Source organism: Pristiophorus japonicus, chromosome 4 (genome assembly GCF_044704955.1).
Source record: "Pristiophorus japonicus isolate sPriJap1 chromosome 4, sPriJap1.hap1, whole genome shotgun sequence".
In the NCBI taxonomy this organism is placed as follows: Eukaryota; Metazoa; Chordata; class Chondrichthyes; family Pristiophoridae; genus Pristiophorus; species Pristiophorus japonicus.
Window position 1 is genome coordinate 197,819,533 of NC_091980.1, and position 26,975 is coordinate 197,846,507.

The following is a 26,975-nucleotide window of genomic DNA, read 5'->3' on the forward strand; positions in this document are numbered from 1 at the left end:
TTAGAAAACAACCATGAAAGCTATTGGATTGTTATAAAAACTCACCTGATTCATTAATGTCCTTCAAGGAACGGAGCATGACACTGTTACCTGGTGTGGCATGCACATGATTATAGTCTCACTGTGTGGTTGACTCTTAATGCCTTCGTTGCAACTAGGGATAGGCAATAAATACTGCCTTACCAGCATTGCCACAGCCCAAGGACAAATCTAATAAAGTTCTTTAGTGTCAAATGTTATTATTTTCTAAATTTCCATTTCAATTACAGATTGTGAAGTTATTGGATGGCAAACGCTCTCAAACAGTGGGAATTCTTATATCAAGTCTACATCTGGAAATGAAAGATATTCAGCAAGGTATGCTTTGGGTGTCTGAGCAAAATATATGAACCTATTTCATTTTAATTGTTTTATAAATGAAAAATCCTAAGATTGTTAATTTTAAGTATGTGACATTATTTTGTGTTTCGAGAAGTGCTTACTTAGTGCAGTAGAAGAGGCATTTTCTAAACTTTCTGCTCACCCTAAGTCCAAATCACAGTCTTCCACTTCTACAATGAGGCTGGGAAGTAAGTTTAACACTATTCACCATCCTAAATATACTACTCATGTCCCAGTTCTGGGGAGCTTTGATCTGTGGCCTCCGATCTATGCTCATCTTAATTACAAAAGATACATTTCTGAATCTAAAATTGATCTGAATTACAATGGTTAGATCTATTTAAAAATATATCAAATTTGCACCAGATACACCTTTCTCTTCAAGAAAATTCACTTCACATACACATTTGACCAGTTTTCTATTTTTATCCATCTTCCACAAGTTTCGGCCATTTTTTAATTGTTCATCAATATTTTACGTGTATCCAAGTTTTGTAGGCTTAAGAAAGGAAACAATTGGTAGATAAATCAATTTATATTATTTGCATTTAATTTTTATATATCCATTGCCATGTATCCATCCAATCTATCTCATTCACCCAATTTCTATGTTGGCACACTAAAGTATTTTGCAAGGTTTTCACCACCGGTTTTGCATACAGTCACCACATATCAGACAATTTTCCATCCATCTCAATGATGGTCAAAGAGCAAAAGAAAAATATTCAACTGTCAGTCTCATTAAACTCCCACAAACACAAAGAGTAAATTTTGAGGGGCCTGGCAGCAGAGGACCTCGAAATTTTTATCCAGTGTGTCTGTGGTAGCTTAATGGGACCATGGCATCTGTAGCATTTTCCTGGTGGCTTGCATATTAATCTGTGCATGCTGCCCAAACTCCCTGCTAATCTAGTTGGGGCTAATAATCTGTGATGTGTAATTTCTCTGGTGATCTCATGATGGTATCTGTTCATAGCAATGCCGAGAAATCTAGTGTTGTTATCTCTTTATGGCATTTAATATCCTTCAAATTCCAGTGGGCTATCCGTTTATGATGTTTGAATCCCCTGGTAACCCAGGGGCTTACCTAACTATGGTGTCCAGTTTCTGTGGCATTACTAATGGGTTTTTGTGTATCAAATTCCCCAGCCTATCTAGTTGATCCATGCATCTGATTTCCCTAGCAGTCTACGGATACCACACCTGCTCATATACTGCTACATTTTTTATGGATAATATGAATTAAAGTTAAAGTTTTGAGAGTCTACCAATCTGCATTGAATTATTTATAAACCTATAAATAAATTATATGGATACTAATTATTATTATCCATTGCTTAGGAATTAAACTACAATGCAAAAATCCTCTTGAGCATTTTTCTTTTACAGCAGTGTAGCTTGTTTCTGCATATGCTTCTCCCTAACATGGTACCATAAATGAATATGAAAACATTGTGACATTTGTCATTCAAATATTTTGGGCTCAGTGTTGAAGCACTTGATGGATATGCTCTAATGCATGATGAGATCAGATGGGTCAGTTTCCTTTTTACTAAACTGTTCAAAGAATCAAAAGGCCAGGTGATGGTGACAGAGAAATGCAGCACCCAAAAAATGTACATCAAATGTAAAGGCCCTATTCCCAGGATGGCAGGAATGCATAATGACTTTATTTCTATTGCTGTATTTAAAGAATTCAGATGTGTGAACACCTTTGCTCCTTGCTCAGCATTTTATATTTGACGATGACTATTTCAACATGGCTGCTTTAACCTTTCTGTTATCTTAGTTTATGTTGCCAGCTACTGTAGAGAGAAGCCTGTTTTGTGCCCAGCAAGACGCGTTCATTGTGTTTGCACCAACTTTAATGATCATACATTGGATAGAATCTGAATAACAGATTAGAGTTAAAAGTTTATTCGTATTAGTTTTCATTACAGGCCAGCAAACCACCCTGTTAGACCAGACTTGTTGACCCAAAGCTGAGCAAATCTAGAGGTTTAAAAAATATTTTCTTTGTTCTGAATAACTTGTAACATGTGTTCTTTTGAATCTGCCTTGAAGATCAAGGGGTTTAGTCTGATGAACCTGGGCCAGAACTGGTGCCAGAACCATTTTGCTCATGACTTTGTGGGGCATAAGGGCTCTGCTAGTCTCTCAACCGTATGTCAATCCTATCACAATTCTCCGCATCATAAATCACACAGTTATTGTGGTATGACAGAAAGTCAGTCAGACCAAGGGCATCCTCCAGGGAGTGCTCTGTGGATGGCTGACATGTCTGTTAAAGACTGGCACAACAGACAGGTCACAAAGTTAAGCCAAGAGGGATTTTATCACTGCTCTCATATTCCTCTGGCTAGCTGCCTTGGTGACAGTCTCCTCTGAACTTTACAAATAAAAATGTAATGTTGTTCTTCTCTGCTCCCACATGAAGCATAATCCCTCAGAAAGCTTTCCAGCGAGAAAAAAAAAGTTGCATTTGAATGGTCCCAGAAAGTCTGAGGCAAGTGACTTTTGTGTAGTTAAATGATTTTTCTAAGTCACTAAATCAATATAGAAAGACTTGGCAGAGGGGAGAAAATCAGATTTTCCTTTCTGAATGTCAAAAGGAATAATAAACAAAGGAAGTGCTGCTTTGCTGTAGCTACCTGTGGAAAATATCTAAAAAGCTTCCAACAGAATCTACTTTGAATACAGCAGAATGACATGTGAGCTTTTATGGATGTGCTGGGCTAAATGTCTTTCAAAAATAATTAAGTTTGTCTTCAGGCTCAGGATAGCATAAGTTCACACAATCGGTAAATTAATACAACCAAACCAAGAACATGTGGATTCGAAATACTCCATTCGTTTTATGTGTCACAGTACATGAATTTAGTTAGAAAGTGTTTTAATGTGTGTGCCTGCTAGTTTGTTAAGTGCACGATGCTGATCTGTTTTTTGTCCTCAGTGACGGTTATTATAACCAAATGGGCACAATGCTACACTAATGATCTTTCTGTATATAAATTCTTGTTTTTGTGAGCGGACACCATAGTGCCACAGGAAAATGTTTGCCTTAATTTACCTCAAAATAGATTTCAAAAGCCAGACTTGGCTGAGCAACAGTTTTTTCTAGTTACAAGAATCCAATAAAATTACCAGCTCTTCACAGCATGTGTCTGCTTCCTTTCTGTTTATCTCAAAGTTTCAATAAAGTGGAAAATTTGAGCAGACAATATATATGTTTAGATTGCTAATAAGGATTTGTAACCCTTTAGAAGGCTAGCAGCCTGACAATGCAATTGAACAACATTTTGTGGATGCAACTTGTTAGTCTATCTTGCAAAGCCATGGCATATAACAATATTCAGTGTCAGAGACAACCATTTAATGTAAAATTAGCTTACATCATTTTTGTCTTGTACGACTAGCTCAATAAGTTTTATAACCGCAATTAAGAGAAATGCATTATTTTAACTATACTTGAGTTACCATTGCGGATAGGATATAGCAGTAATAGGCCTTTAAAATGTTGGTTCTTTCTGTAAAGCATGTAATGTGGCTCAAAAACAAGGGTATATATATATATATATATTTGTCTGTTTATGTGAACTAGACATAGGATTCCAATAAGTATGCAGTACTAGTATAATCTGACAGAACGTAAACCATTACCAATAAATGCGAGTTAATGTGCCATGTAATGTGTAATTTCAGCTATTTTAAATCTGGACAACTCCGTGGTGGATTTGGAGACACTTCAAGCTTTGTATGACAATGTAAGTACTGAAACCATAGAAATCATAACAAGAAGCCCATAAAATAGACATAGTCTAGCTCTTTGAACATATACTGTAAGAATTAATATAATACAGTTAGATATATTATTGGTTTTGGTTTGATATTGGATACAGTATAATTTATAATGACATTTCTACCATTGGAAGCAAATGAACAGGTTTTCCACTTGCTGGTAAAAGTGTACAATCACTAAACTTTTGCATATTATTTAGTTAAATAGTTCTGCACAAAATGCTTTGGCCTCAAATTTACATGCCATTGCCAGCACATTACTGGCAGTAAAATGGCATTTTTATTTTTTGAGTCCTGTAAACCGAGGGTTTGGGGTGGGGTTTGCGGGGGGTGGGGGGGGGGGGGTGCGTGGGGAAGAGAATCCCTTTTTCGTTGGGTTTACACCTGTAATGGCTTTGTTGCTGTTTGCGATCGGTACTGCAACGTGTACACTGATGCTGCTTGGAGCTTATTGTAATAAATGCAAATGAGGGTGACTGGTGAGGGAGTTGCTAAAACCCAAGATTTGCTCTCCTGTAGCAGTATGGGTAACAGAGCAAAACAAAAGAGGCGTATCATTGCCAGCATCAGCTGATTTTGGTGGCCCCAGCCGCTTTGAAGGCAGAGGAGCATGGAATGCATCATCAGGAGGGCATCATCACTTGGAGTAGTCCTCAGTGACCGCTGCAAGATACATCCAGTATCGAATTACCAATGAAGTGTTCTCATCTGTTTAATAGTCTCCATTTGTTACTGCTGTCATTACTCAATTTCCTCTGCCTTCAGAAATATGACAATTCGTTCCATGCATTATGCATCCTAGAACCTCGCAGCACCTGTCTGCTCCAATCTGACCCTGAAACTCCCTATAGTCTCCATGAATATGTGAGCATGAAATAAGCGGACCTTCTCTTTTATTGCAGCTTCTAGAGTGGTTATTAGCCATCCTAGCTTTTTTCACACCATGCTTCACTTGTGTTGTCTAAGCAAGCATATTTTTCTCCTATTCTAATACTTCTCTAAGGTACCTTCCAGTATCAAGAGAGGTAGCTAGCTGCTCCTATGCTATAAAGATCTGAGGTGGCCCTTCTCTTGGGGCAGTTTTGTCATGGAAAGGACATTATGCGGATAGAATCTCTTGATCTTCTGCTTGGTTAACTTGGTCTTGCCTCAGGTATCCCACTTCTGTGGTGCTCTGAGGGGATAAGCTAGATCCTGGCATGTGCTTCAAAAACTGAAACCTTGTGCTGGGTTGACTCCAACCAAAACCATTCTATTTTGTCCTGCATCTGTTTGCTCACTGTTCAGCAGAATGGCAGATCGAACGACGTCTATCGGCTCCTAAAAGCAGCCCGCATCCAGGCACAAAGTAACTAAAAGCCAGCACACAGGTCCTGCCTAATCTGTCCCCTACTGCTCCCAGGGTAATAATCTATGCTTCTATGTAGGAGAAAGTCCTGACTCACTTATGAGGTAGGGGACTGCTAGAGACTCCAATGAAGCTGCCACATGTTCTATTGATGCCTTCAGTATGTAAAGGAAGGCTACACACTTCCAGAGTCACACCTGTCAGTTGCTGCACATCCTCAGAGACTGACCTCTACTTGTGATTGATGTTCCTCAAACATCCTTCTTTCTAGGCAAGTACCCATAAGGTCTGGGTCCCATGACTCCAAAGCCTTCTCTGAAGCCTCAGTGGCACATACTCACCAACACCTCTGGCTCTCTCATCGTCAGGTGCCACATCGTCATTTACATTATCTACTTCCTCCGGGTGAAATACATGGTCGTGAGGAAGCAAGTATTGCAGTGGGTGAAATTGTGGGGGTCAGGGCAGAGAAAGATGGAGCCGTGTCTTGCTCCAGGAACTCTTGTGTGGCCTGATTATCATCCTCATCATCCTCATCCTTGTCGTCACCATCAACACCATCATAGTCCACCGAAAACCAAGCCTCTTCCTACTCTGACTCATCAGCATCTACCTCCTCTTTGTCATCTTTTGCCCCCCATTACTGTTATAGAGCTACAGGAAGGGAAGGCACAACCCAAGAATGTGTGAGCATAACTCCATGAGGATAAGAGGACAATGAAAGGTGAGGAAGCTTCTGGCTGTCTGCTGCTTCATAGGGATGGCAGAGCAATTCTATGGGTCTGCACCCATTAACCTTCAGCCTGCCTTGTCCCATTGATCTTGCTATCTTCCATGGCTGGTGCAGTGTGCCTCCCCACCAGCTCTATAGCCGGTTCTTCAGGTGCCAGCTTTCTAATGTCCAGTATGTCCCTTCTGGTAATTGTCCACAAGCTTCTCCTGTAATGAGTTTGAGTTAATTGGGTTTATGCTAGCCTTTCAGAGAAGTCTCTCAGGTGGAATCGGACAGCTGATATAATAGACCTATTGATAGCACCCTGGATTTTAAGGGTCTTCATGCAAGTAATTTGTGATAGAGGAGTATTGTAAGATACAGAGTTTGTGAATCTCATAACCACAATACAGTGTGAAGGATGACTTGTGCCCTATTCACTTTACAGAATCAACAAACGGCCAGAATTTGGCCAGCATTTTCTGTTATTACCCCCTTGTAACTTGGGATTACATTAGGATGTGCATGCACTAAATCCTGAAGTTACGGTTAATCATTCACTGCTCCGATACTGGTTGTGCTGTGCACCCTCTTGTCTCTTGATTTTTTTTGATAAAAACATGAGTATTATATTTATTCCATACTCCAATATGCTAATATATTCCTGAACCTCAAGTTGTCATTATGTGTGTTAACGTTAAGGAGCTGTTAAACAAGCCACAATTATGATGTCACCCATTTAAATAAAAAAATATATAAATTAAACTCAACAGTTACATCAAATTAACACTTGATAATATGCCTTGTGTATTCGATAACAGAATCATTATGAGCCAGTTGCATAATTGAGGGATCCAGAAACTGCAGGATTAGTCTGGAGAAAGACAGGCAAGCAATCAAGTATTTTTGAAGGGTAGTCACTGTTGTAATGAAGGGAAGCATGGCAGTCATTTGCAGATGACAAGGTCTCACAAACAGCAGTGAGATAAATTACCTATTTTTAGTGATGTTGTTGAGGGATAAGAATTGGCCAGGACACCGGGGAGAACTCCCCAACTCTTCTTCGAATAGTGCCATGTGATCTTTTATGTTCACCTGCGTAGGTAGATGGGCTCTCAGTTTAACGTTTCAACTGAAAGACGGCGCCTCCAACAGTGTAGCACGCCCTCAACCTCGGCTGACACTTCAGTGGAGTACTGTGTGCTCAAGTGTTCGAAGCTGATTGCCGAAGAAAATCAAGTTTTCACTGCATACTCCAGTGTATATAAACTGGATAACATTAATCCTGCTCATTGCAGAGAAGCTGAAACTGTTATCATATGCATTAAAAGTGCACCCTGCCAAGCAAAATCGTTCTAATGAAATCCAGCTTCTATGCTTGATACACGCTCAATGTTCAACCAAGTTCTCTTTCACCCTTTCACACTGTGTATACTCGAACTTGCTTTTGATTCCTGACTTACATTTTCAAGACACCTATAAGGTTTGACGTAATGCTGTTGAAAATTATCTTCAAACGTTTTTGTAATTTTTTACTATTTTTTATCTTTAAGTAAACTACATATTTTGTAAATCAGTCAAATAACATCAAGCCAGAAATCTGCTTCCCCTCTAAAGTGCTCTTTGAAAAATAGACAAGACTATCAGGAGCACATTGAGCTGGATTTTCCTCCATTATTCTGCCTGAAATCAGGTATAATTATAGCAGAAAATGGTACAAAATTGGCGATGAGGCCTACCACCATGCTCCCGCCCCAGTCTCCATTTCCCTGCCCTGTACCCGAAGGGAGAATCACTTGCCTTAGCGGTGCATGCCCCATCTCTTGGGGAACAGCAGCACTGACAGAATGTTCCTTATCAGCAGTAGTAGGCTTTCAGCAGTGTGGATCCAGCTCTGCATTTTTGACGAGTCCCAGCCCAGAAAAATGGGTTGGGGTTGAGCAGGGGCGGGGGGGGGGGCCGGCGGGGGGGGGGTGGCGGTTCGTGGGGAAGGCAGGCTGGGGCTGTTACAGCCGTGCCTGTCACTGCCCTATCAAGAGAATCTAGCCCATTATAACAGGAAAAAAATACTTTTTTAAATTTTTCTTGGAGTATCCATTTATTTTCAGATCTTCACCAACAACACCTATTACACATTTCATTACCTTGCTTTGATATGTGTTATGCAAGTTAAATTGTTCTTGTGAGCATTATATTTCAACAAAGTAAGCTTTGAAAATGGTACAATTCTAATATTGTAGCTGAAGTTGCTGTCCGAGTTGCTCTGCTCCTCTACAAGGTTCGCTACACCAGTACCTCGCCGAGAGATTTGGCATTCAAACACATGACGGAGATAAAGTTGCGGTAACTTACCCAATAGATACCCATTAAACACACCAGAAAAAGTTACGACTGGTGCATTCAAGTGAATTTATAACGCCGTGTTAAGTCTTAATTACTACTGAACAACCTTTCTGGCACTGAAAATTTACTTTTATAAGCATGGAGTCTCATTCCTTCAGATTTTAGTTATTGTTGGAGATTTTGAAAAAAAATTACATATTTGTTTACTTTTTCTTTCTGTCTCTTTTATCTCTCTCCTAATCCCATCTTTCTTTCCGTTTCTTTATTTCATTTTCTCCATGATTTGACATTGAATTAAATATTCTAACTTGCACTTCTTGTTTTAGACTCTGCATGGCTCAGTACGAATTTTTCAATCTGATTGGTTGAAGAGACAAGTTATTGCTTTTCCTGTTCACACAGGTCCCAGATCCCCTATAGATGGCACCATTCTGTATCGGCCTTCCGATGACCATAAGTTGCTGCTCAAAAGCCCACAAAATGTCTGTGGGCCACTGTAAGCATAATGAACAGCAAATACCACACAATCCGGGCTATTGTATGATATCTTTTCCACGCATGCTCTTTTCTTGCACACCATAGAAGAACAATTAGGTGGTGAACATTTATAAATAGGCAGTCCTACTCTTTTTGCTCTTCTCTCCATTCTTCTGCAACTTAAATTCTGTTTTCCAGATCTTCAGTGCAGGTCCAGTTTAATGCAAGCAGTTGCTGGCTGGTCAGATATCCTACCCACATGATATGCGCTCCCTGGGCCAAAGAACATGAGATTATGTGAGCTCAGCTGGGCTGACAAAATGCATACACTACAACACAATCCTGCTAACACTGTGCCAAGACCAGATAATCGCCCAAGAATGATTTAAATCGTGAGGGAAACAGACATAGTTACAGGAAGAAGTAGATTCTTTTTAAATTGTCTTTGAACAATGCAATTGGAAATCAGCTAGTTTATAACAGTACTTTATTTGCTTAGATCAGTTTTAGAAATGTATGCTCATTTTCTGAGCTTTATTGTTGAGCTCCAATGGCTACCTTCTTATTGAGTTAGTTATAAGAATGCAGTTTAATCTGAGGTTTCAAATGTCATTCGCAAATCATTCTCACTTTGCCCTCATGGTTGACATTATCATCCTGAACGCTCAATTAAAGAAAGAAAGACAGGCATTTATATAGCGCCTTTCACGACCACCGGATGTCCCAATGAAGTTCTTTTGGAGTGTAGTCACTGTTGCAATGTAGGAAACGTGATAGCTAATTTGCGCACAGCAAGCTCCCACAAACAGCAATGTGATAATGACCAGATAATCAGTTTTTGTTATGTTGATTGAGGGATAACTTCCCTGCTCTTCTTTCAAATAGTGTCATGGGATCTTTTACGTCCACCTGAGAGAGCAGGCAAGGCCTCAGTTTAATGGCTCATCCAGAAGATATCATCTCCGACAGCACAGCATTCCCTCCGTACTGCACTGGAGTCTCAGCCTAGATTTATGTGCTCAAGTCTTGACTTGAACCCACAACCTTGTGACTCAGAGGCGAGGGCGCTATCAATTGAGCCGCAGCTGACACTGTAATCATATAAACTGAAATCATGCCTGAATTCTGGGCATTAACTATTTCATACATAAGCTAAATCAATAGTGAATAATGGAATGAAAGTTTTACTTGGTAGCTAGGATAGCATTCCTTAGAGGCTGTGTGTCTGTGTGTGGTACTTTCTAACAGCTGGTTTTGATGTCAGTGATAAGATTCTATCAGCTAGGGACCAATGTTGTTATGGTTACCAATAGAAGGAAATCTTTGTTGCTAAAAATTCGGCGACCGGGTTTTTGGTGCTATTTCACCTTTTTTGGTGAAAACCCGGTCGGCGGAAAATTCGGAGACGTTTTACACACTGAGCACACCCGTATTTTGTGCGAAAAAACCACCAGAGAAAAAGCTGTGTTTCAGCCCTTGGAGCAGCGGTATGAAGACCTACAAAAAAGGTAAGTTAAAGTTTTTATTGTTTAATTTATTTGCAGCGATTCACTAGATAAGTGTCTTGTAAATGTTTTGTGAATTTTTTTTTCCAATTTATTTTTAGATGTTTTTCCGCCCTCCCAGGACCAACTCAGAGCAGTATCGGCCTCGGACTAAAGTTGCCGAGGATCACGGTTTGCGCCGCGAATCCTCATGCAATGCCGATTTTTACTGCTGCGTAAATTAAACTTTGAATTTACGGCCTCATAGTAATAGCGTTGTGATATCGGTAATTTTGGCAAAAAACACCCTTTTCGTCAAAAAAAGAATTTCTGTCCCAAAGTCCTTCTTACTCACGGGGGGGGGGGAGGGAGGGGCACTAACGGGTCGCAAAACACTTTCCACCTGGGAAATTGCTGAGGCGCTGTCATGGCAATGGCGTGTCCCACCGGTAGTGCCCCAGGCCGCCGCACAACCGCGATGATGTCATCACTGTGCGGCGGCCCTTTAGCGCCATGCACCGACCTCTTTCCGCCCCGCTGGGGATATTGCCCCACGAGGCAGGGGCGAGCAGGTGTCAGCACCAGCTTCGCGGGTCAAGAAGCGGGACGACACCCGCTCACAAAGCGGAAGTTAAAGAGGAGGTCGTCAGCCATCTTAGATTTTATGCCGACTCTCGGGTCGACTATCACACCTGTTTTTTAGCATGGTTCAGGCCGCCATCGTGCCACCTGGCATTCCGTTTTTGGTGCTGGGCTGCAGGCCCGGCACCACACTGCCCTGGTGGTCCAGTGGAGGCCATCAGAGGCCTCGCAGAGTGCATAGTGGCCCTTCCCTTTAAGCAAAGGGGAGGGGCATTGAAGCACGTCAGCGCAACGCGGAGCATTTGCGTAGCGCTCCCAATTGTACTCCGTTAGTGCCGCTGGTCCCGCCCTTAAAGGAAGTGGAGTGCGTGAGATAGCTCTTCACTTCCTTTGAAGAGTGGTAAGCCCAATTCAGTGGCCGGGTCGGGACGTCCGCGCCGGGTGTAGGAAATCCCGACCCGAGCAGGTTACCGCCCCCAATCGGGGCGCAGGACAATTTCACCCCCACTATACCTTTCATTGCGTTGCATGGATAAACACGGTTGACCCTAAACTTCCCTCTGAAGTGGCCTAGCAAACCACTCAGTTGTATCACACCACTACAAAGAATAAAATTAGATGAAGCACTCAGCTACAACCTAGGCATCAAATAAGGACACGACAAAGGATCATCCAGCTCTATACACCCTGCAAAGTCCTTCTAACTGGGCACAAGTGCCAAGGTTGGGGAAATAGTTGAGTCATAGACTAGTCGAGCAGCAGCCTGACATAGTCATACTTACAGAAACATAGTTATCACCAAACCTCCTGGACTCTTCTATCACCATCCTTGAAAATGTCCTATTCCTCTGATAGGACAGGCCCTGCGAACCCTCAATATTGACTCCATACTCCATGATGTCTCATGGCTTCAGGTCAAACATAGGCAAAGAAACCTCATGCTAATTACCTACCGCCCTCTCTCAGCTAATGAATCAATACATGTTTAACATCATCTGGAGGAAGCACGGAGAAAGAGTATACATAGCTGCCGTACTGGGCTTGTGGTAGTTGGTGAGAGAACCAACACAAAGGAAGAATCTACTTGACCTCCACCTCACCAATCTACCTATCATAGATGCACCTGTCCATGACAGCATTGGCAGGAGTGACCACCCCAAAATCTTTGTGGAGACTAAGTCCCACTTTGGACAACTACCACGGTGCTAAATGGGATAGATTAAGAACAGCAGCTCAAAATTGGGACCAAATGAGGAACTGTGGGCCATCAGCAGCAGAATTGTATACCACAATGTGTAACCTCATGGGGCAGCATATCCCTCACTCCAGATGACCAACCCTGGTTCAATAAAGAATGTAGAAGAGCCTGTGAGAGCAGCGCTAAGTGTACCTGGAAATGAATTGCCAACCTGGTGAAACTACAACACAGGAATGCTAAACTGCAAAAACAGCATGCTACAGACAGAGATAAGCCATTCCACAACCAACGGATTTGGTCAAAGCTCTGCAGCCCTGCCACATCCTGTTGCGAGTGGTGATGGACAATTAAGAAACTAACACGAGACTTCATGAGCATCCCCATCTTCAATGATGGTAGAGCCCAGCGCACGAGTGCAAAGGACAAGGCTGAAGCATTTGTAACTATGGTACCGAATGGATTATCCTTCTAGGCCTCCTCCTGCGGGCCCCACCATCACAGATGTCAGTCTTCAGCCAATTCGATTCACTCCACATGATATCCAGAAACATCTGAATGCAATGGACACAGCAAATGCTACCGGCCCTAACAACTTCCCAGCAGCAGTGCTGAAGACCCATTCCCCAGAGTGATTTTTGCCCCTAGCCAAGTGATTCCAGTACAGCTATAACACTGCTCCTATCCGATAATGTGGAAAATTGCACAGATATGTCCTGTCCACAAAATACAGGACAAATCCAACAAAGTCAATTACTGACCCAGCAAAGTGTTGGAAGTAGTGATTAACAGTGCTGTCAAGCGGCACCTACTAACGAATAACCGATGCTCAGTTTGGGTTCCACCAGGACCACTCAGCTCCAGACCTCATGACATAAGAACATAAGAAATAGGAGCAGGAGTAGGCCATTTGGCCCTTCGAGCCTGCTCCACCATTCAATAAGATCATGGCTGATCTGATCTTGGCCTCAATTCCACTTCCCTGCCCACTCTTCATAACCCTCGATTCCCTTATCATTCAAAAATCTGTCTATCAGCACCTTAAATATATTCAATGACCCAGCCTCCACCGCTCTGTGGGGTAGAGAATTCCAAAGATTCACGACCCAGTGAGAGAAGAAATTCTTCCTCATTTCCATTTTAAATGGGAACCCCTTATTCTGAAACTATGCCCCCTAGTTCTAGATTCCCCCACGAGGGGAAACATCCTCTCTGCATCTACCCCGTCAAGCCCTCTCATAATTTTATACGTTTCCATAAGATTACCTCTCATTCTCCTAAACGCCAGTGAGTGTAGGCCCAACCTGCTTAACCTTTCTTCATACAACAACGCCTTCAGCTCAGGAATCAACATCGTGAAACTTCTTTGAACTGTCTCCAATGCAAATATATACTTCCTTAAAAAAGGAGACCAAATTTGTGACGGTACTATAGATGTGGTCTCACCAACAGTTGTAGCAGGACGTCCCTACTTTTATATTCCATCCCCCTTGCAATAAAGGCCAATATTACATTTGCCTTCCTAATTACACCCTTGGTCCAAACATGGACATGAGCTGAATTCCAGAAATGCAGTGAGAGTGGATCAGGGAAAAATCTCCAGTGAAGATGTTTCTGAAGTTGTGAAAAGGAGATTAGCGAGTAAGAGAGATGGGGTGAGAGAAAAAGGGGAAAAAATAAGCAGATTGGCTTTCTTCATTCTATGTTCAGTTTTCAAAAACAAACACTGATTGAGTTTTGAAGCCAGCTAATTATCTCACCCATGTTTTGACAGTTAGAAAAGATAACTGCCTTTCATTTACACATGTGAACGAGATTTTAATTGCTAACACCTATGAGACAGAGAAGCTAACAGATAAAGATAGTCAGAAAGTTTATTTTATCATTCAAATGAAAATATATTTTGAATTCGAACAAACACAAAGCCTCTTTGATACAGATAAAACAGAGGCTGGAAGGGGGAAGAGGGAAGCACGTTGAGTGAGACAGATTGAGGGTGAGGGGGTTCTCGATTCATGCCAACCCCCTTGTGGGGGAAATAAGTAGGAGTTGTGGAATGGATTTAGGATTAAGGATGAAGTGAATGATATCGGAGCAAGAGGAAAGATAGGCTATAAGGGTTAGGTAGGTAGTTTAAAGGGGAACAGAGATGGGTGATCGGACCGGATGGAAAAGGAGAGGATAGTGAGAAGGTGAAGGAGTTGTGGACATATTGGGAGCAAGGGGTTGGGAGGAACCGTAAGTGACTGGGGGAGGGGACGAGAGCTGGTGAAGACCACATTTTCCCTGCAACCCAATCCCAAAATGTACCCTGCAGCATTTGATGACTCCCTTCCCCACCACACCATGCCATGCCATCCGCCATGTGCCACCCAAAAGGAAAAAGAATAAGACAGAGGGGAAAAACAGAAGCGGATAAAGAGAGAGAGGAAGAAGAATTAAGCAGAGAGAAGCTGAAAAGAAGTGAAAGAGAGACAGAGAAAAACAGTGTCCTTCTTTACATATGCATGTTGCAGCCCGATAACATCATTGCGACCCGAATGTAATTTTAACTCGGGCTTGAGCATGGAATCCACCTGGAGAGGAAGACAACAGCAGCCAAGTTCATGGCACCGTGGGTGGCTCTGCTGCACAAGAGGGCAAGAAAAAGAGTGGGAGAGCTATAGTGGTAGGGGATTCTATTGTAAGGGGAATAGATAGATGTTTCTGCAGCCACAATCGAGACTCCAGGATGGTATGTTGCCTCCCTGGTGCAAGGTTCAAGGGTTTCTCGGAGCGGTTGCAGGACATTTTGGAGCGAGACGGTGAACAGCCAATTGTCGTGGTGCATATAGGTACAACGATATAGGTAAAAAACAGGATGAGGTCCTACAAGATGAATTTAGGGAGCTAGGAGTTAAATTAAAAAGTAGGACCTCAAAGGTACTAATCTCAGGATTGCTACCAGTACCACGTGCTAATCAGAGTAGTATTCGCAGGATAGCTCAGATGAATACATGGATTGAGGAGTGGTGCAGAAGGGAGGGATTCAAATTCCTGGGACATTGGAACCGGTTCTGGGGGAGGTGGGACCAGTACAAACCGGACACTCTGCACCTGGGCAGGACCGGAACCAATGTCCTAGGGGGAGTGTTTGCTAGTGCTGTTGGGGGGAAGTTAAACTAATATGGCAGGGGGATGGGAACCTATGCAGGGAGACAGAAGGAAGTAGAATGGGGCAGAAGCAAAAGATAGAAAGAAGAAAAGTAAAAGTAGAGGGCAGAGAAACCCAAGGCAAAAATCAAAAAGGGCCACATTACAGCAAAATTCCAAAAGGGCAAAGTGTGTTAAAAAGACAAGCCTGAAGGCGCTGTGCCTCAATGCGAGGAGTATTCTTAATAAGGTGGATGAATTAACTGCACAGGCAGCAATTAATGCATATGATATAATTGGCATCACGGAGACATGGCTCCAGGATGACCAAGGCTGGGAACTCAACATCCAGGGGTATTCAACATTCAGGAAGGATAGACAGAAAGGAAAAGGAGGTGGAGTAGCATTGCTGTTTAAAGAGGAAATTAACGCAATAGTAAGGAAGGACATTAGCTTGGATGATGTGAGATCTGTATGGGTGGAGCTGTGGAATACCAAAGGGCAGAAAACGCTAGTGGGAGTTGTGTACAGACCACCAAACAGTAGTAGTGAGGTTCAGGACAGCATCAAACAAGAAATTAGGGACGTGTGCAATAAAGGTACAGCAGTTATCATGGGCAACTTTAATCTACATATAGATTGGGCTAACCAAACTGGTAGCAATACGGTGGAGGAGGATTTCCTGGAGTGTATTAGGGATGGTTTTCCAGACCAATATGTCAAGGAACCAATTAGAGGGCTGGCCATCCTACTCTGGGTGATGTGTAATGAGAAAGGACTAATTAGCAATCTTGTTGTGTGAGGCCCCTTGGGGACGAGTGACCATAATATGGTAGAATTCTTTATTAAGATGGAGAGTGACACAGTTAATTCAGAGACGAGGGTCCTGAACTTAAGGAAAGGCAACTTTGTGGTATGAGGCGTGAATTGGCAAGAATAGACTGGCAAATGATACTTAAAGGGATGGCAGTGGATAGGCAATGGCAAACATTTAAAGATCACATGGATGAACTTCAACAATTGTACATCCCTCTCTGGAGTAAAAAATAAAACAGGAAAGGTGGCTCAACCGCGGCTAACAAGGGAAATTAAGGATAGTGTTAAATCCTAGGAAGAGGCACATAAATTGGCCAGAAAAAGCAGCAAACCTGAGGACTGGGAGAAATTTAGAATTCAATAGAGGCGGACAAAGAGTTTAATTAGGAGGGGGAAAATAGAGTACGAGAGGAAGCTTGCCGGGAACATAAAAACTGACTGCAAAAGTTTCTATAGATATGTGAAGAGAAAAAGATTAGTGAAGACAAACATAGGTCCCTTGCAGTCAGATTCAGGTGAATTTATAATGGGGAACAAAGAAATGGCAAACCAGGTGAACAAATACTTTGGTTCTGTCTTCATGAAGGTAGACACTAATAACCTTCCGGAAGTACTAGGGGACCGAGGGTCTAGTGAGAAGGAGGAATTGAAGGATATCCTTATTAGGCGGGAAATTGTGTTTGGGAAATTGATGGAATTGAAGGCCAATAAATCCCCGGGGCCTGATAGTCTGCATCCCAGAGTACTTAAGGAAGTGGCCATAGAAATAGTGGATGCATTGGTGATTATTTTCCAACAGTCTATCAACTCTAGATCAGTTCCTATGGACTGGAGGGTAGCTAATGTAACACCACTTTTTAAAAAAGGAGGGAGAGAGAAAATTATAGACCGGTTAGCCTGACATCAGTGGTGGCGAAAATATTGGAATCAATTATTAAAGTGAAATAGCAGCGTATTTGGAAAGCAGTGACAGGATCAGTCCAAGTCAGCATGGATTTATGAAAGGGAAATCATGCTTGACAACTCTTCTGGAATTTTTTGAGGATGTAACTGGTAGAGTGGACAAGGGAGAACCAGTGGATGTGGTGTATTTGGAATTTCAAAAGGCTTTTGACATGAGATTGGTGTGCAAAATCAAAGCACATGGTATTGGGGGTAATGTACTTACGTGGATAGAGAACTGGTTGGCAGACAGGAAGCAGAGAGTTGGGATAAGCGGGTCCTTTTCAGAATGGCAGGCAGTGACTAGTGGGGTGCCGCAGGGCTCAGTGCTGGGACCCCAGCTCTTTTCAAAATACATTAATGATTTAGATGAAGGAATTGAGTGTAATATCTCCAAGTTTGCAGATAACACTAAACTGGGTGGCGGTGTGAGTTGTGAGGAGGATGCTAAGAGGCTGTAGGTTGACTTGGACAGGTTAGGTGAGTGGGCAAATGCATGGCAGATGCAGTATAATGTGGATAAATATAAGATTATCCACTTTGGTGACAAAAACACGAAGGCAGAATATTATCTGAATGGCGGCAGATTAGGTAAAGAGGAGGTGCAACGAGACCTGGGTGTCATGGTTCATCAGTCATTGAAAGTTGGCATGCAGGTACAGCAGGTGGTGAAGAAGGCAACTGGTATGTTGGCCTTCAAAGCAAGAGGATTTGAGTGTAAGAGCAGGGAGCTCTTACTGCAGTTGTACAGAGCCTTGGTGAAGCCTCACCTGGGAATATTGTGTTTAGTTTTGATCTCCTAATCTGAGGAAGGACGTTCTTGCTATTAAGGGAGTGCAGCGAAGGTTCACCAGACTGATTCCTGGGATGGCTGGACTGACGTATGAGGAGAGACTGGATCAACTGGGCCTTTATACACTGGAGTTCAGAAGGATGAGAGGGGATCTCATAGTAACCTATAAGATTCTGATGGGATTGGACAGGTTAGATGCGGGAAGAATGTTCCCGATGTTGGGGAAGTCCAGAACCCGGAGACACAATCTTAGGATAAGGGGTAGATCATTTAGGACTGAGATGAGGAGAAACTTCTTCACTCAGAGAGTTGTTAACCTGTGGAATTCCCTACCGCAGAGAGTTGTTGATGCCAGTTCATTGGATATATTCAAGAGGGATTTAGATATGGCCCTTAATGGCTAAAGGGATCAAGAGGTATGGAGAGAAAGCAGGAAAGGGGTACTGAGGGAATGATCAGCCATGATCTTATTGAATGGTGGTGCAGGCTCGAAGGGCTGAATGGCCTACTCCTGCACCTATTTTCTATGTTTCTGTATTTCTATGTTTCTATATTAAAATCGGGGCCACACTTGGATCCCTATGTGCAGTGCCACGGTTGATTTACCAATGAAAAGTTTGAAAGTAAATTCAAAAGATGTTTAATTGATTTTTTATTTTATGTCTCAATGAGCTTGGGAATCTGTTTGGGACTTAACTCTGTGTATACATCACCTTTATGTTGTTGTGCACCCGAGAACACCTTTTAGCATCGATGAATGTGGCAGTGTAACGGTAGCTTTAGAAACTAAAATGAATATTAAATTGTTTATAAATTGCTGAAGTGCTTCTGACTAATCAAAAGCACCAATTGTGACCTCGAGTAACTCTGAACCAGATGCCTGGAAAGTTGCATTTTCCAATCCGAGAGTCTTCCGTTTTTGGAGCAACCTTCTTTTAGCAGTTTTTAAAAACAACTCTGCATCTGCCATCTTAAACTCACGCTGTTTGTCCTCAAAATCATTAAATTACTATAGTATCCAATCAAGAGTTGCTCCTTTCCTGTTTTGGTTTCAATAGTGTGTTGTAATTGTTACACTGCTGTTAAACTATTCGACTCTTAAGAGATATAGTTTATCAAAATTGTAATGGAATGAATATGTTACAAACTGACAATTCATTGCTTTTGAATGTCTGTTGAGATGGGAGTTGTAGGAAGATAGATTGGCAATAAAGAACTCTGAAACACAGAAGCAAACTACGCCCAGCAATTCAGAGATCAGTGGAGCATGTAGGTCATGCCACAATCCCTGTGTAATAGTACAACATTATCTAATTATGAAATCACAATGTAATAATCATCAGACTTGGCTTTTTAAATGCACAAAACAACTTGTAATAATGTTATCGCATTACTTGGAGTAATTTCCTCATTTGTGCAAAAACTGCTTGGCTAATTTCACACCATTCTAGATTCTGGGTGGATGTGATTCTTGATTCAAAGGTAAGCACTACAGAAACATTATCATAAAACTGGGTATATATTTACCACTGATATTTTCTGAAGCACATTCTGGCCTAAAGGGCCTGCTTCATTAGACCAGGTTCAAACTTTGGGCACACGATACATTTTACTGGTTTGCTAATGTTATACTGAAATCCTGTAATTGTTAGATAATAATTTTAACTATGTCCTTGCATTACAGAGAGCACAGGTGGAAGAACTGGTAAAGATATGCAAATATTATGAGAAGTCAAAAGAGGAAGAAGTAAAGCTCCTGGATAAGCCAGAACAGTAAGGCATTTATTTTTGCTGTACTAGTTGAAACAGTATAGGGAAGGTTCTGTGCTTCCAGCAGGGATCTGCATTCATAGGGAGCATGGGTTCAAGAGGCAGGCCAGAATAGTGTAGCTCCATCTCCTATCTGTGCTCCATGCAAATGCAGCTTCCACACTGGGATCACAGAATCATGGCTTGTATATGATCATCAATAGAAATGCTGAAATATAAGAATGAGATAGCTGATGTCTGTTTCCATGTTGTCTAGTAAAATAAGAACAATGTATAATATTCAGTACACTGCAATTAATAAAAATGTTGGAAAAAAATATTGTTATGGCCCAATTAATTCCCCAAACGTTGTACAATGTTTACATGATGGGAATGTTTGGATCAAGAGATTATTTTGCTCATCCTGAAGAATGATTCCTTAAGAAATGACGAAACATTTAATGTAACTTATAAGAATGTTTTAACACTACAATTGATTTTAGTATCAGCTTGTTTACATTTCAGAGTCTAAGCATATTTATCTTGATACTGCATACATTTTTAGTTATTTCGATGCTATATATTTTCAAATATTGTCTAGTTTGTTCCATAAGCAGACCCTTATATTGTTTATTAATTAATCTGCATTGATTAGGCCAGCTTGACAATGCACAATTCTGTCTTTAAAATGAAATCAACCAGAACCAGTGGTGTTACCCTTCTTGTATAAAGTAATCATCATTGTACTGTTATTTTTGAAATATATCAAAATATATCATTTAACTAGTTGACTACTCTACTTTCAAAAAACAAAAAGAACTAATTTATTCCTGTTGTAATCTTATCTATCTACTGCAATGCCCTTCATTATTGAAAATAACTCAAAATGGCTATGTGGTTACAATCGGCATAGGGTGTGTGAAGGGGAGATCATATGGTTCTGGTTGGAATGGTCTTAGAGTGACGAGCATTCTGTGAGATTAATGCTGGCTTTGGCTATGATATGTGAAGAATATTTTAATGCTGAAAAGATTAACGTCATGAGCAAAATGATTGTTTTCCCACAAGTTCCAAAGTATAAAATAGATCTTTGGTCGACCCTATGAAAATTTAACAAAACAAACACTTTCTTCTAATGTAACTGCAGAAGGTACCATGCAGAGGGTTAATTATTGTCTGATGTATATGGTAGGGAAGTCGTTTGACGGGTCGGAGGGAGGTCTACACCAGGCAGCCATATAATTATGAGGAAAGGTATGTCTGGTGTGAGGGGGAAGTGGAACAGCTCTCGCCAGTGAAGACTTGGAATCTGGAGAGGTGTTCTCTAGTTAGAAGGAATCATATGGAGGAGCTGCGCACAGGGAGCAGAGGGCGTCAGCTGAGTTTGGGATGTTTGCCTCAGTAAGAAATGGCAAACAAATTTTAAATTAAAAGCAGACAGCCAAGGAAATATCATTTAAAACAGTTGTCTAAGTGAAAAATTTTAAAATGAAAACACAGATTAAGTTAAGAAACCAATACATTAAGTTAAGAATAAAACTTGCCCAGTGGCATGCAACTGAGTGATAACTTGAAATTGAATCAATTTCAGCAAGTTATCACAAATTAGCCCGAATGGGGTCAGTGTATGTTCAGAATTTAACTGATGCTCCTCCATCTGAGATATGATAAATGTCTCCCCTCACGAGGCTATCCTTAGCTCACCCACAAATCTGTAATGTATTATTTTTAAAATACACTATTAAATTTGTATAAGAGTTTCCAGCAAATTAAAAGTAAAAGATCCCAACTCACTCTAAAATGATTGGAATCCTGATTCTTCTGACATTGTGTCATTGACTAGGGCACAGGAACAAGATATTGTGTCACTGAACCTTGGCTCCAGGAACCTTTGGTCCAATTATTACTTCCTTAGTGCTGCAAAGCAGGCTGGATTCTGGCAGTGTGCAGCGCTGGCGTGCTGGAATGGAGACACCCGGGGACTGAACTAAATCAGCAGGCACCAATCAGGTGCCCCGATGCAGCTCACCTACCTGGGTGGAACCCACTCCAAGGTCCAGTGGTAAATCCAGTGGGTGGGCAGGGTGGGTGGTTGCCAATCTGGGGGACTGTCTGGTAGCAGCCTGCAGTTGTTTACCAGAAGCCGGACGGAGCACTCCTGCTCTTTCTGATGCCAGAACGCGTCAGCGGCCTCCAGCGGTCTTTTTAAGGGTTACTGATTGAGCTGCTCAAGTCCCAGAAATACCAGTCAGTCCCAAACTCTGACTAGGACAAACAAATTTATCAATTCAGGTCAGAAATGAGTGCAGAAGACTTAATTCAATATTGAAATGAGGCCGACACTCATTTCAGACTGCCACCAGGTCCACCTTTAAAAAAGAAAGTGACCAATTTAGCACTGGCTTGAACTGCCGTGCAGATCGGACGCGGGCCTCTGCCCTGCCTGTTTTGGGCCCATAAAATGGCCACAGCAATTTTAAGTTTAGTCCCCATATAGAGATCAATCAATCAAAATAAAGGGTAGGGATGTGAACTTGCCAATATAAAAGCAACTTGACTTTCAGCTACTCTTGTATTAATAGAACAGCTTGAATTCATTAGAGCATTGGCTGTCACCTTGTACTTTAATTATCACTCCATCTCCACTCTGTTGGATCATTCAATGTAGCTTATTAAAACATAAACCTTACCTAGTGGAATTCAAATCAGAAGGTGCATTGTTAATAACCTCAATGAAATATTATTGCCATTGTACTGTTTTCCCTATTCCCTACTTGTACTGTTTTTGCATTAATTGGTTTCTTTATTTCATATGAATTCAAAATAACTAAATCTGACACACATCACTTATCATTATTCAATAGGTTCTTGTATGAATTATCACAGATTCCTAACTTTGCTGAACGTACTCACTGTATCATATTCCAGTCTGTTTTTCTGGAAGGAATCTCCACAATACGTCGCAAAGTAGCGAATGTTCTGCACTTGAGCAAGGTATGATTAATCGAAGATCATACTTAGGGTAGAATCCAAAAATATTTTGATAGCTTTTACAACCTGCTGAGATTTATTTTATTTTATTTGTTCTCGGGATGAGGCTGACAATGGCAAAAATACATTTTATTGCCCATACCTAGTTGTATTGAAAAGGTGGAGGTGGGCCGTCTCCTTGAACCACTCCAGTCCTTGTGATAATGGTGCTCCAACAATTATATTATTTAACTCTGTATTTAGCTTTTCATTAAAAACAAAAAGACTGAAGAAACTAGACATGCTCATGTAATCTCACTGTATTGAAATCAAGAAACTTCATACCATCTTCTGTTGAAATCCAGTTTTGTTAACTTTTGTTTAACTGTATAGTTCTGCAGACTTTATGTCATGTTTGCAAATGATCTGTTAATTGTTCATCTCATTGGATTGGTTTATTGTCACCTTGTTGAATATGCTCTAGTGTTGTCCACTTTTACATTTAAAATAAGTGTAAACTTACTCCAAAATATATCAACAGGCCAGCTATATGATTGTATCTGTGGTCTTAAAGAGTTGCAGTTTGGATCCTATTGTAACTAGGAATTAAAATTGCAGTATTGTTGGTTAATTATCTACCATTCTATTAACTGGATGTTTAAAACAAACAGCTCACTCATTAATTAAGACTTCTTTGTGCAGAGTTTGACAGATCAAGAAAGTGTGAAGATTGTACTTGGACTTATCCTAGCCTTTGGAAATCACATGAATGGCGGGAACAGGACACGTGGCCAGGCAGATGGATTTGGCTTAGAAATTCTTCCAAAGTTAAAGGATGTCAAAAGCAGAGTATGTTATACCTAAATTTTGACTGTAAGCAATGTGGAATGATAAATACTTGTCTTTTAGCAAATGATAACTCTGTGTCACAGTACCATTGTGAACTATTAAGTAGCTGGAAATTACAAAGCATTAATATAATATTTATTTCTTAAGTTTCCATTAGTGTAAAGAGTGTGGGCTAGAATTTCCTATCAGCCTGCCAGCGCCCAATTGCCGCCCAAAAGACCGCTAACACTGGGAAGATTATCGCTGGCGAAAACTTTCCCCCAAAAAATAAAAAAATCCGCCGAGTGAAAAACATGGGCCTTGCACCCCCATTCTGGGCGAAAAAGTGCAATTTCGGGTCCATTGGGCAGTTCCTAATCAAAATGGGCGATAAATAAAAAAATCAATAAAGATTTACCCCGAGGCTGTAGGTTGGGCCTAGCAGCAGAAAACAATAAAAATAATTTTTCAAAAAACATCACCTAAAAAATCAATAAAACATTCCCAAGACCCTTTTAAACGAAATAACCACAACACATTTTTAAAATAATTAGTAAAAAACAAATCACTAACCTCTTTCTTGAAGAGCTATTCACCTACCGCCTAGCTCCGCTGATCCTTGTGGGCGTTTTTTTTCATATTTACCTACGGGTCACCGCTCAGCCAAATATCGCGCCAGGGCGATTTCTGGACGGTGCATGCCGGTGGTCTGCTCCCCAGCGGTACCTCGAAACCGCCAGCATAACTCAGGTAGGGAATTTCTCACTGACTTAATTACCGCCCACAATGGCCAATACTGCCCAGAAGCCGGGTGGTAAGCCATTGCACATTCCAGCCCTGTGCATTTATCTGTAGTTAAAGTCCACGGTTTTGAAGCTCAGTGGTTTAATTATTGCACCACAATTTAATTTTAGTTATCTATTAAAATACTATATTCCTTTTATGCTGGAATAGGTACCTTGATTAGAAAGTAGCTTTTTGTTCCTAAAATCACATTGCAGTGTTTGCTGTAACCCTATATAGTAATACATGGAACGTTATTGTTGTCAAAGTTTAGAGCAAAGTTCAAGCAATTTATACACATTCTTTATGGTAAAATTTCTGATGCTGCCTGGAATGGAGAATCTTAGCTATGAGGACAGATTGGATAGACTGGGTTTGTTCTCTTTGGAAAAGAGGAAGCTGAGAAGAGACCTCATTGAGGTATATAAAATGTTGAGGGGCCTCGATATAGAGGCTAGCAAGGGCCTATTTCCTTTGGTGGAGGGGTCAATTACGAGGGGGGCATAGTTTTAAAGTGGTTGGTGGAAGGTTTAGAGGTGATTTGAGGGGAAGCTTTTTCACGCAGAGGGTTGTGGGGGTCTGGAACTCACTGCCTGGAAGTATGTTGGAGGCAGAAACCTTAACCACATTTGAAAGGTACTTGGATGGGCACTTGAAGTGCCATAACCTGCAGGGTTATGGACCTAGAGCTGGTAAGTGGGATTAGGCTGGATAGCCAGTTGTTGGCTGGTGCAGATGTGATGGCAAGTTCTTCAATGAATCTAATACAGCCAGGGTGATCTCCTGGACTAGTTTCGATTGCCTGGATGGGTCGGAGAGGAATTTTCCCAGATTTTTTTCCCCAATTGGCCTAGGTTTTTATCTGGGTTTTTTTTGCCTCTTCCAGGAGATCGCTCTGGTTGGGGTGGAGAGTAAAATGTTGCGATGCATGGAGTATCACAGTTATGTAGAGTGGACTGGTTGGGCCAGATGTTCTTTACTTTTCCGCCATTGTTCATTGTTCATGGGTTTATATGTAACCTTCAGGGCTGCTGACCGAGGGCCGTGTGGCTCTTTGTCGGCCGGCGCGGACACAATGGGCCAAAATGGCCTCCTTCTATATTGTAGATTTCTATGTTTCAATATGGCACCTTGAGCCTGCTCCGCCATTCAAAAAGATCATGGCTGCTTGGATCCTGGCCTCAACTCCACTTCCCCGCTCGCTCCCCATAACCGTTGACTCCCTTATCTTTCAAAAATCTGTCTGTAAGATGTCCTTTAGCACATCAGTCAAAACTCCACACCTGGATGTTCATTAGCATTGATTGCACACACTCGCATTATGCTAGAGCTTCATCTAAATGCAAATAAACAAATAATTGGGCAACACATGAAATCCCAGGATCTTTGCTGCAATCATTATAATGGGTATAAAAGGCCAGTCACGTTTTGGTCTTTCAGAAAGTGACTTGTTAAAGTTCATCTGCTACATAAATTGTTGCTGCTATTGAATTAAATTCATGGGCATCAGATTCAGTGTTCCAGCAAGCTCAAGGAGAAGGGGAGAAGGGGATGCAGACAAAGAAGGGATCTCAGGGAAAACCAATTACACCAGAAGCTGACTGCCTGCACCTGCCATTAATCAAGCAATATAAGATCAGTGCCCACTTCTCAGGTAGTGATGATGCTTTCTTTCTATGGCAGTAGTCTGTGCCACTCTTTGATGGTGAAGGCAGACTGCCAGAATGATTCCTTCGTAGCCAAGACTAACCTCTTAAGCATTGGCTACTAATACTCTTAGAATCATAGAAACATAGTGGGTGAAATTCGATCGCGTCTCTGTTGCGGCATTGTCTCGGGCAGAGCGGTACATTTTGCGCGGTAAATGGTTTGTGTCTGCTGCTGCAAAATTCATTAGCTGGGCCCGGAGTTTGGAGCGGAACACGACGGGAGGCGTTCCATATCTCTTTTAGGGCGCTAGCCTGGCTGAACCACTGAAAATCCCGAGCTAAACAGCCGGCCTAGGATTGCCCTAACAAAAACTTCTGTGTAGAAAAAAAACCTGAAAAAAATCCACCAATAACATTCCTAATTCATTACTGACGCAACCCCTACATAAATCGCAAAAAGAACAACAATCACACTTACCTGCGGTAGACATTCCTGCAATCACTTTGGCCGGTACAGTTTGGAATGCCAGCTTTCACTGGCATTCCCACAAGGGGCGCTATGGAGCACAACGGAGCAGGCACAATCCAAGTATCGAGCCGGTGTCGCAACCAGAGGTGTTGTACACCGGCTCGCCTTTCCCGGGCGGTACTGCTCCGTGCCCCTGCAAATCCGGCACCGAATGTGCAGGCGGGGCGCTGGAAACTGGCCGACTGGGCGCAAGTGCTTTCCGCTGCCATTGTTGCCCCTCAGGGGTGCTAATAGGGGTGGCAAAATACCGAAAATCCAGCCCATGGAAATTTACAGCACAGAAGGAGGCCATTCGGCCCATCAAGTCTGTGCCAGCCGAAAAAGAGCTTTCCAGCCTCAACCCACTTTCCAGTTCTTGGTCCATAGCCTGGTAGGTTGCAGCACTTCAAGTGCATATCCAAGTACTTTTTAAATGTGATTAAGGTTTCTGTCTCTATCACCCTTTCAGGCAGACTCCCACCACC

The 26,975-nt window shown here is 41.8% G+C and overlaps 1 protein-coding gene across 1 annotated transcript in view; it reads left to right on the plus strand.

The window, feature by feature from the left end:
* Positions 1-26,975, plus strand: part of LOC139262282 (formin-1-like) — a 654,821-nt gene that overhangs the window by 354,181 nt on the left and 273,665 nt on the right. The window contains exons 7-11 of the mRNA XM_070877435.1: positions 270-357; positions 4,084-4,145; positions 19,688-19,776; positions 22,617-22,746; positions 23,425-23,571. Of these exons, the coding sequence (XP_070733536.1) occupies positions 270-357; positions 4,084-4,145; positions 19,688-19,776; positions 22,617-22,746; positions 23,425-23,571 (516 nt within the window). The remainder of the gene's footprint in view (positions 1-269; positions 358-4,083; positions 4,146-19,687; positions 19,777-22,616; positions 22,747-23,424; positions 23,572-26,975) is intronic.